General features: G+C 53.6%; 1 protein-coding gene across 2 annotated transcripts; it reads left to right on the top strand.

The window, feature by feature from the left end:
- Positions 1-709: 709 nt before the first annotated feature.
- On the top strand, positions 710-10,268 carry PDIA2 (protein disulfide isomerase family A member 2). Of its 2 annotated transcripts, XM_035131363.3 has the most exons (11): positions 710-925; positions 1,699-1,905; positions 2,948-3,081; positions 3,457-3,597; positions 4,340-4,456; positions 6,020-6,145; positions 6,335-6,532; positions 8,132-8,252; positions 9,258-9,439; positions 9,632-9,721; positions 9,809-10,268. In XM_035131363.3, the coding sequence occupies exons 1-11, from the start codon at positions 736-738 to the stop codon at positions 9,884-9,886; spliced, it is 1,584 nt and encodes a 527-aa protein (XP_034987254.3). In that variant the 5' UTR covers positions 710-735; the 3' UTR covers positions 9,887-10,268. The 2 variants fall into 2 exon arrangements, with proteins under 2 accessions (XP_034987254.3, XP_088513459.1); XM_088657333.1 differs by lacking the exon at positions 710-925 and having other exon boundaries at positions 1,443-1,905.
- The last annotated feature ends 425 nt before the right edge of the window (positions 10,269-10,693 follow it).

The following is a 10,693-nucleotide window of genomic DNA, read 5'->3' as shown; positions in this document are numbered from 1 at the left end:
CACCAAGGACCACCAGTGTCCGGATTGCCAAGGCAATGACTGACTGCGGGTGCCTGGCTGGGGTGTGGAAGGACGATGGCCAGTGGGGTGGGGTGAGAGCTGAGCTGAGTGGAGGCAGCAGGCTGAGAAGCCAGAGAGATATAGGGCTTGATATAGGAGCGATTCCAAGGCTGTCACAATGAGAGAAGAAAGGCCTTTTGGGGTGTCAGTGCTGCGAGATCCTCCATCTTTGGCTCAGGCTGTAGGCGTGTAAATAAACCATCGATCCTAAAAACACCACAGTCTCCGCTGTTCCTCATTCCAAGGGACCCCAATCCTGGAACCCTTGCAATCTCGCCTTCCTGGCAACCAGCGCTTTTCTTCTAGGGGGGGAAATGTGCCAGTGCTGCGTACCCTCCAGTACCCCCAGAAAAAAAGCACGGATGCCATCAAAGTCGGCCAATTAGCTTCTATCAAAGCAAGTGAGTATAAATAAGTTCATTGCTCCAATTAATGGTGGGGTTATCTTGACTTCCGAGATGGTGTTTGCCGAGCTTCCAGAGCAGTTTGCCTTGGGTTCAGCACCCCCTCCCCAGCAGCTCTTATCGGGCAGCCAGTGGGGAAGGGCCACGTGGGGCAAACTCTGGCTCCACGTCACGGAAAGGCTTGCTCCCGGAGCGTTATCTGCCCCCTTCCCTGCCTGGCATCTCCTGGCTCCAGCACTCTGCTGCCTCTCTCTCTCTCCTCCAGGCCACTATGGGCTGCCTCCCGAGACTCCTGCTGGCCGTGGGGCTGGCGGTGGCTTTAGTGCAGCCTTTGGGGGCTCAGGAGGGCAGGAACCAGGCAGAGGAAGAGGAGGAACGGGAGGACGAGGGGGTCTTGGTGCTCAACCAGAGCAACTTTGCACAAGCCCTGCAGAAGCACAAACTGCTCCTGGTGGAGTTCTGTGAGTAGCAGCTGCTGGGGGGGGGGGCGGGGAGCTTGAACGGGGCACCACCAGGGACTCCCCTGGCCTGCACCCCCAGGCAAAAAGCAGCAGGCGCTGGGAGGGGGCAGGTGGGGAAAACTAGAGCGCCCCCTTCAGAGGGTGGCTGCTTGGTTGCTTAGGGGAGGGAGCACGGCGGACCCTGTTAAGAGACATCCCCTCTGGCAAGGGTGCCCGTCTTGGAGCTCTTGTCTCTCCTTCCAGCCCCCCCCCCCACCACCACCACCACCAAGCAAGAGAGCTGCCTCTGTTCTATGCGCTGGAAGGCGAAAAAGAGGCGAAGGAGATGAGATTAAGCAGAAGCAGCTACCAGCAGCCTCTTGGGAGAGGAAACATGGCATGCCAGGCCCACAGAGCCTGCCCCACGGGACAGGAGGGAGGGCACCTCAAAGAACCACACACTCCTCCTGCTGTGCCTGTGGCTCCTGACACCCACCGGGGTGCATGTACCCCCCCCATACCCCCACACACCACCACAATGGGGTTGCTCTGGCCCCACAGTCAGAGACAGCAAATGCTTCCCAAGGCCAGTTGCCAGAAACCGCAGGAGGGGAGAGTAGCTCTCGCACCCAGGTCTCGCTTGTGGGCTTCTCTGTGGGGCTTCTGGCTGGCCACTGTGAGAACAGGATGCTGGACCCGATCCAGCAGGCTCCTTGGATGTCCTTACACAGCTCCACACTGCTATTTGTTGCCTGCGGGGTTGACGCTTCGCCCCTCCTCCTTTTCCCTCCCAGATGCCCCCTGGAGCGGGCACTGCCAGGCTCTGGCCCCGGAGTATGCCAAGGCCGCTGCCCTGCTGAAGGAGGAGGGCTCTGCGCTGAGGCTGGCCAAGGTGGACGGGGAGCAGGAGAAGGAGCTGAGCGCGGAGTTCGGAGTCAGCGGGTTCCCCATCCTCAAGCTGTTCAGAGATGGCAACCGCACTCACCCGGCAGACTTCACAGGTCAGAAGAGGCAGTGGTTTTGCATGGTGTTCTCCGCCACCCTGGTGTCCCTGAATACCCATTGGCGGGAAGGAAGCATTGGAGTGGCCCTTAGGTCCCTTTGGGGGCATCCCATTGGCCCCTTTGAGAACAAGACGCTAGACTAGACTAGACTTTGGCCTGATCCAGCAGCAGCTCGGGTCTCCCTTGGTTCTTGTCCTGTGGCTCTTTGGGCATGAGATGCCAAGCGTGGGAGTTCCCCTCTCCCTCCCGTAGCTCACAGATAACAATCAACGAGCAGTTGATAGATTTATAGTCCTTTATGACAGCATCGTGTTGCAAGCACACACAGACAACCCTCTGCAAGGAGATCAGTTGCCGATTCTGAATCTGACTTCCGCAGCAAGGAGTGTGCCAATGGGAAGTCCCTCCCCCTCTCAATCTCCTTTGTTCTCTGATCTGTTTGGACCTCTGAGTCCGGGGAGGGGGTTTCCCCACACACACTTTCAATTGATGTGTCTCCCAGCTGCCCCTTCCCTTCCAGATCTCTTGTCATTATCTCGTAGCTGGGTTGTTGTTGTTCAGTCATTTAGTCGTGTCCGACTCTTCGTGACCCCCTGGACCAGAGCACGCCAGGCACTCCTGTCTTGCACTGCCTCCCGCAGTTTGGTCAGACTCGTGTTCATAGCTACTCCTCCCTAGTCTGTTCAGCTTCTACATTTCTTTCTGCCTCTCTCTCTGCTTCTACGCTGGAGGCAGCCGGGGGGGGGGTATTCTCCCTCCTCTTCTGAGAGGAGCTGATCTTCCTGCGACTGCGTCACCCAATCTTCAGGTCCAGGCCATTCCCTGACATGAGGGCTTCACCTCAGAGGAAGCAACAAGAGCTCTTCGCTTCAGCTCCTCGCCTAGATTTCCCGGGCATCACACCAGGGGCTTATTCTCATCTGAACCTCAGCCGCCATGAGCCCCTGCGAGAGAGAGGAGTGGTGCCATTCTTAACGCAGCGCCTGGTCCAGCAGGTGCCGTAGCCCCACAACTCACACTTCTGCCGCCTGTTTGCCAGGCCAGCGAGACGCCGAGGGAATCGTGAAGTGGCTGAAACGGAAAGCTGGGCCCAGTGCGGTGCTGCTGGAGAATGTCAGCCAGGCGGCTGCTTTCCTGGATGCCAACGTGGTGGCGGTGGTCGGATTCTTCCCCGTGAGTGGCCCGCGTGAGCCTCTGCACTCCTGCAGCCAAGCCAAACTGCTACTCCTGAGCTGCTGTTTCCTGGTGCAGCCTGCTGCTTGTTCCCTGCAGCTGGGGAAGGGGGGAAATGCGAGGGTCAGCCTCTGGCATATTCCAGGGGACGTTTGGGCCCCAATTGGAAGGCTAGGGAGCCCCCAGGGAGTTGCTTGTGTCTTAGGGCAGCTTCCCTGCAGTCAAGCCGAGGTGCCCAAGGCTCTGCCAGGAGAAGCAGGTCTCCCAGAATGAGGCTCTCTTTCCTCTCCGCAAATGGAGCACAGGCCTCGGACCTCCTTTGTGTGCTGCTCCTGGCCCCTTGTGCCTGGCTCAGCCGCTGTGCATTGCTTGCAGGACCTGCAGGATGAAGACGTGCGCCTCTTCTACGATGTGGCCAGCGATGCTCCAGACGTTGCCTTTGCACTCACCAACCGCTCGGAGCTCTTTGAGAAGTTCAATGTGACCCACCCTGGCACCGTCGCTCTCTTCCGGAAGGTGAGAGCTGTGCCAGGCGGGCACTTCCAGGAGCTTAGCAGGGTTGGGTAAAAGACCGGGGGGGGGCCTTGAGAGGGGGGCGTTTCTTTCTGTGGCCGATGCAGCTGCTGAGATGGAGATGGTGCCCTCCTGGATCTGCCCAGACAGACTCTGCCACCTCTTGCAGCACAGGGACATAACCGTTTCTTGAGTGCAACTTTTTGGAAACGTCCCTCAAGTACAGTTGATGGCAGTATATTGAATCTGGCAAGAGTAAAAGGGCATCTAATTATTAAGTTATGCAAACAGGGTGCCAGAGAGTCAAGACAACTGGTTGGAAAACAGTCATAGCATGGGCAAAATTCCTTATTGTGGCCAGATTGTTCTGTCGCTCGATATCATTTTAGGCGCTGTCTAATTAAGTTGTTTGCTTTTCTAAAACCCAGTGTGAGTAGCTGGGTTCTTATCCCTCTATTATTGTCCACTCTGGGTCATCCAAGCACTCTTATAGTGTCCTTTCTCTTGGCAGATCAAGATGAGCAGGGGACAGCAAAGGTGGCAAGGGGCAATTAGAATAAGATCCATTATTTGACTATTGACCCAAACCCCCAAAATGTATTTTATATAATTGACTTTTTACCTTTATCCTCTGTATACCCCAATTTTGTTTGTTTTATTGCTATGGCTGGTGGCTGATGCAAAGAAAGATTCATTCATTCATTCATTCATTCATTCATTCATTCATTCATTCATTCTCTTGCAGCATGATGAGTCCCGGGAAGACTTCTTGGTGGATGAAGAGCTGGGCCTGGACGGGGCGGAGCTGGCACAATTCATCCTGGCGCAGAGTCTGGAGCTGGTGATGGAGTTTACGAGCCAGGTGAGAGGGGGCCCTGCGGTTCCTCAGAGGGAGACCCTTCTTCCTCCTGGCTGCCAGCCAGGGCCCAGCTCCTCCTTTGAGGGATTTTCCAGCATTGCAGGGGGTTGGCCCCTTGGGGGGGAGGGGCTTCCAACTCTGCAATTCTGTGATTCCAAAATGTGACCCCCCCTTCTAGCAAGCAAAGCCCTGCCGCAGCTCAGCACCTCCAGAGGGAGAGAAATCACCGTGTGTCAGGCTCTAGGGAATATGATCCCTCTCACGGTGGCAGCCAAGAAGCAGATAAAAAAAAAAGAGTTCTTACCAAGTATTTTATTCAATATTTACAGAGGAAGAATGCAGAAACCACAATTTCTGCATTCTTTCTCTGTAAATATGTCCAGGGAGGCAGGAGAGGATATATTGTTTATTAATATCCTTCCAAACTTGTGCTAGCAAGTTCTATCACTTAGTAGAGTTTTAACATTCCCCTTTAAACACAGAGTAGGTAGCTGGTTGCAAGCTTGTTTAAGTTTCTCGATTGGTAAGATCCCTTATTTCCCTCTTAAAAGAATAAGCATGCCACCATCTTATTTAAGATATATAAAAGTAGTTTACTCACATCATCTGTTCACAGCTGGATCCCTGAAGGCAGACTTAGTTACAGATATATATACAAGTGAGTCTATCCCATATGGAGATAGTCTCTTTGTCCTCTGTTGGCCAACAGAGCATCTCTAGCTAAAAAGCTAGATGGCTGCATGCCTTGTGCTTTTGTTACCTGCACAGGTAAGGTCATGCCACCTCTAGCCACCTGCCAGAGGAAGTATGTCCCAGCCCAGGAGGAAACAGGAAGTTTTTGACTGGCCGGTCCAAACATCCCCTTGCATGTCCACTGTAGGAAAACAAGGAATGTTGTACTTGACTGCTACTTATGTATCATATCCCACAGAAATGCTCTGAGTTGCTCCGAGTAAAGCCCCACCCCCTCCGTCTCTCCTACTCTACGTCATCCCTGCTCCAGTTGGGCTGTGCTTTCTGCCTCTGAGCTTTCTGTTCTACTACTCTCAATGCACACCTGGTCCTAGGAGATGCTTTCGAATGATAACGTGTCAGTCAGCTGCTCCCGCTCTGGTGCTTCCCCCTCCTCTTCCATTACCTCCCAGCTATTTCCCTCTTCTATCTCAGAGTCATGGCTTTCTGCAAACCACCGTTGTGATTCTATACTGCCCTCCTCTTCTTGGGAAAGTTCAGGAGGAGGGGGGGCTGTCTCCACTATTCCTCCTCCCGCAATTGTCCAGTCCCTGACGCTGCGGGTGTGCCCCCTCCGCTCAGTGGAAGAACCCTGGCTGGGCCTGGAGCCTCCCTGGGAGGCAGCTGCTCACGGTCAGCTCTGGGCCTTTGGGTCTGCCTGACAGGGAAGGGGGGCCCTGAGAGCCCAGCGCAGCCCCCTCGCCCTTTCTGCTGCAGAGATGCAGTCCTCCTCCCTGGGGAGAGTGGGTTGCTCTTCTGCTTCTGGGATTTTGGGGCACCTGTCCTCACACCCCTCCACCCCTGGGGGGGTCCACACCTGTGTCTTTCCTTTAGAACTCCTCCAGGATATTTGGGGCAAAGATCCCAAACCACCTGCTGCTCTTCATCAACAAGACGCAGGACTCTCAGCTGGAGCTCCTGAGCAGCTTCCGAGATGCTGCCCCTGCCTTCCGGGGACAGGTGAGCCCCCCGGCCAGCCGGCACATTTGCCCTGGGGCTTTGGGGGGGGGGTCCCATGCAGGGAGGGGGCTGGGGTTTGTGTGGGTACTGTTTTTCTGCTTCTGGGAGGCAAGTCCCAGGGAGCATATTCCTGCCCTGTCGGGGGTTGGACTAGACGCATCTCTGCCCCTCTATGCATCCCCTGGGCAGGTGCTTTTTGTGCTGGCCGACGTCAACGGGGAAGGAGCCCAGATCCTGCACTTCTTTGGCCTCAAGAGCCACGAGGCTCCCGCCATCCGCTTCATCAACATCGAGAGCAACAGGAAATACCTCTTGGGGGCAGACGGATCCCTCACGGCTCCTGCCATCCATGCCTTCTGCCAGGAGGCGATGGAGGGCAAAGTCCAGGTGGGCAGCCGCATGGTCAGGCTGGGCGTGTGGGGGAGAAAGGGACAAGGACTCTTCTTTATATTCATTTTTACTGTATTGGGAGTTTCACAAAAAAATGTACTTCACATACAATTTATCATTCCCTTGTATGTTTCTTTTTGTCTTCCCACCCTCCCCTCGCTGATGTTTTTATCCTTAAATGCTGCATTTATACTTCTTACTAGGCCCTCCAATTCCATCTTATCATCCTTTTCCCTCACACTCCTATTTCAAATCCTGCACACGATTTCCTACCACTCAAATAGTCCAAAAAAGGCCTCCCATTTCCCATAAGCAGTTCATCGTTGTGATCTCTGAGTTTTACCGTCCGTTTTGCCAGTTTCAGCAGAATCTGTTCTTTTTATAAAGCATTCTTCTTTGGTTGGAGTCTCTCGGAAGGCTCTCCAGGGATGCCCCCCTCCCTCACCCCCGATGGGAAAGAGCAGATGCGGAGCAAGGTGGGGGCGGTTCGCCCCGGGTGTCATCCTGAGCGCGGGTGACATTCGGCGCCCCTGCCTCCCCGCCCGCGACTCCCAAGCCTACAGCAAGTGGCAGCAAAACTCTCCCCCCCCTTCCCCAGGCTCGCTGTGTACTTGGGAGTCGCAGGCAGGGGGGTGACAAACAAATTTCCGCACCGGGTACCACCTGAACTTGCTACACCTCTGGGAAGGAGCTCTGCCCCACATGTGAGCTGCTGGTGGGGCAGCGGCCACAGCCTCCGCCGGGTCCCCTCTCCCCCCAGTAGAAGGGAAGGGGCCAAAAATGGAGAGTGGAGAGGGCTACCCCCTTGCCAAGCTGCCTCTCTTGCTTCCTGTCCAGGCAAGCTTGCAGGGGGGGGGGAACTGCCCTCGGCAGCCAGTGGGGGGGAGACCCTAGGCCTGAAGTCTCTCACCACTCCTGGTCTTGTAGTAAGGTTAAAGCTTACTGGGAAATGATATATAATGAATTGAAAAAGCTGTTTAAAATAACGTTTGTAAAAAAAAACCCAGAAGCTTTCCTTTTGGGAATTATAGGGTATAATTATAGGGTATAATTCCCTTTTGGGAATTATAGGGAAGTATTGGGTATTTCTATACCCAAACAGCACAGAAATTTATTCATGTATGCGATTACCGTGGCAAGAATGGTATTTGCCCCAAAATGAAAAGAAGAAGTCCCAGCAAAAGAAGAATGGATACAAAAACTTATGGAATATGCAGAAATGGTGAAACTTATAAGAAAAACATGAAATCAAGATAGCAAACTTTTTATAAAAGAATGGAAACAGTTTATTGAATATTTACAAATAAACTGTAGACAGATAAGAACATTGGCAGGGGTATTGTAATAACCTGCAGTTTTATAAGAGTATGTATTTAGAGTAGATGGATAAATGAGCAAATTAAGTTAATTTGGATGTGCAGAGAATATTAAAAATTAATTTAAGGAACCACAGAAAGAGGGGGAAGGAAGTCAAGTTTTGAAATGTTAAAATGATTGCAAAATTGTTGAAATGCATAAAAGAAGAAAATAAAAATAAAAATAAGTCTCTCCCCCCTCCACCGACCCACAGCACTAAGCGTTGCTTCCTCTTTTCAGCCACACCTGATGAGCGAGGAGATTCCAGAGGACTGGGATAAGGCACCCGTCAAGACCCTGGTGGGCAGAAACTTTGAGCAAGTGGCGTTTGACGAGAGCAAGAGCGTCTTTGTGAAGTTCTGTAAGTGGCACTTTGGGACTGGGGAGGGGGAACCTCCAAGCTGCCTCTGGGGCTCGTCCACGTTCCCTCCTGGCGTCCTGTGGAAACTCACCGGGAGGGCAGAGGAAGCGGAGGGCAGCCCTCCTTGGGGGTTTTCCCTCTCATCCCCGGATGGCAGAAGCAGGCTCAGTGATATATACATCTACAGAATTGCAGGAATCTTTTTGCCCAGTGTGGGACTCGAAGCCATGACCCTGAGATTCGAAGTCTCACGCTCTACTGACTGAGCTGTCTCCAGGCAAATTGCTGTCGAGAGACCTTGCCTGCTTTGCAGACTTTCAGAGCCCAGCCCTTTCCAAGCAGTTCAGAAAACATTGATTGCAAAAATCACATAGAAATAATTTACCAAAGTGTCCCCTTTGAGGAACAGCAAATGTGTATCAGTTTGGAATTAATAAAGTCTTCACAGGATACTTTGAAACGGGGCCAGGATACTCAATGGGGCCAGAATTCCCTGGGGAGGAAATCCCAAAAGGCTGGGCCCACCACCGAGAAGGTCCCTTTTCCAGTACCCGTCAATCCAATAGGCCAAAACAACAGGCCACAACGGAGCGGGGGCTTTGAAGCTGAAGTCCCAGCAGGCTGACAGTGGGGCAAGGGGTCCCAAACTATGTAGGGCTTTAACAGTTAAAACCAGGGCCTGAAAATGGGAACAGAAAGCAACCGGCAGCTGGTTCAATTCGCACTGAATCAGTGCAAACACCCACAGCCTCTTCATCCTCTGTGCCAGTTGCCAGAGAGTGGCTGGGGAAACCCAGCCAGATGGGCAGGGTATAAATCTTATTATTATTATTATTATTATTATTATTATTATTATTATTATTAGCCCCACAGCAAGGTGTTAATGAGGGACGCAGCCTGCACCACTTTCTCCAGGTCAGCTTTCTCCAGAGAGGGATGCAGCTGGTGAACTGGCCTGGTGATAAAAGAGACTTGCGCCTTCCTAACTCCATCCCGCTTCCACAGATGCCCCCTGGTGCCCCCACTCCAAGGCGATGGCACCCGCCTGGGCAGAGCTGGGTGAGAAATATAGAGACCGCGAGGACGTCCTCATCGCCGAGATGGACGCTACGGCCAACGAGGTAGCAGAGCTCCCTATCCGAGCCTACCCAACGCTGTACTACTTCCCTGCAGGGCAGGGCAAGAAGGTAATGCAGGTGCCCCCATGGGGTGGGGTGGGGTGGGGCGGTGCTGTGGCTCCTGGGATCCTCTGCAGAATGTGCCTGGGTCCTATGGGACAGTAGAGCAAGGAGGCTGCCACAGGAGGTACTGTAGATGGGAGGCGGCAGCAGCCGCTTGTGGGTCAAAGCCAGGCCAACACCCCCCGTTTTCCGCCCCAGATGATCGAGTACCGGAGCACCAGAGAGCTGGAATCCTTCTCGGCGTTCTTGGAGAACGGGGGTGAGGTCCCTCCCCAGGACGACCCCAAGGTGAGTTTCAGCGGCAACCCCTCATGCCCACCCCAAACATTGAGTTTGTCCCCGTTCCCACGGTGACACTGGGCTCTGGCTTTCCAGGCTGCTGAGACCCCCGAGGAACCCCAGGAGAATCGAACGAGCCCACCAGGCTCCCCAGAACCAAGAGACGAGCTGTAGAGCCTGCCGTGGCCTTCGAGGGCCTCGCTTCCTTCGTGGCTCCGCTGCACGTTTGCCGGTGGCAAAAAACCTGAGAATCTGGGACAGCCGCCACGTGTGAGAATTGTGCAATGGAGGGCACAACAGCTCCCTTCGCCCCCCCGCCACTGATCAGGCCCCCCCCTCCTGCCTAAATGCTGCCCTGGGAAGAGGCCAGCAGCCCCTTCCTCCTCCTCCTTGTTTTTATATATTTATTTATATCCTGCCTTCTCCCCTGAAAGGGACTCAAAGGTGGCTTACAGATGAAAACATCCGAAGGAAGCAGCAACTGAAAAGCAATTAAGCACTAACAGAAATCTATCTATCAATCATTATGATCTATTAAAAACATGCAGATAATTACAGCAACAGTGTGGTGTAGTGGTTAAGAGCGGTAGACTTGTAATCTGGGGAACCGGGTTCGTGTCTCCGCTCCTCCCCATGCAGCTGCTGGGTGACCTTGGGCTAGTCACACTTCTCTGAAGTCTCTCAGCCTCACTCACCTCACAGAGTGTTTGTTGTGGGAGAGGAAGGGAAAGGAGAATGTGAGCCGCTTTGAGACTCCTTCGGGTAGTGATAAAGCGGGATATCAAATCCAAACTCCTCCTCCTCCTCTTCTTCTTCTTTTAATAGCAGCCCCCGTGTCCCACCCTCGCCAGGGACAGCCTCCATCCCAGGGAGAAAGCTGCAAATATCTGCAGCTTAGTTAGAAGGCGGCAGCGCTAGAGGAGAAGCAAGTTTAGAAGTCACACAGGGCTCTTCCTCGGGGAGAAGGGAAAGGCTGCAAGC

The sequence above is a fragment of the Zootoca vivipara genome, chromosome 13 (genome assembly GCF_965207765.1).
Source record: "Zootoca vivipara chromosome 13, rZooViv2.hap1.1, whole genome shotgun sequence".
In the NCBI taxonomy this organism is placed as follows: domain Eukaryota; kingdom Metazoa; phylum Chordata; class Lepidosauria; order Squamata; family Lacertidae; genus Zootoca; species Zootoca vivipara.
The sequence above is the reverse complement of the archived record's forward strand: the minus strand, read 5'-3'. Positions and strand labels throughout refer to the sequence as shown.

Coding starts and splice junctions, on each gene's coding strand:
- PDIA2 (XM_088657333.1), top strand. CDS start 1,443: ATGGGGTTGCTCTGGCCCCACAGTCAGAGACAGCAAATGCTTCCCAAG. Junction 3,598..4,339: donor CCGTCGCTCTCTTCCGGAAG/GTGAGAGCTGTG, acceptor ATTCTCTTGCAG/CATGATGAGTCCCGGGAAGA. Junction 4,457..6,019: donor TGATGGAGTTTACGAGCCAG/GTGAGAGGGGGC, acceptor TCTTTCCTTTAG/AACTCCTCCAGGATATTTGG.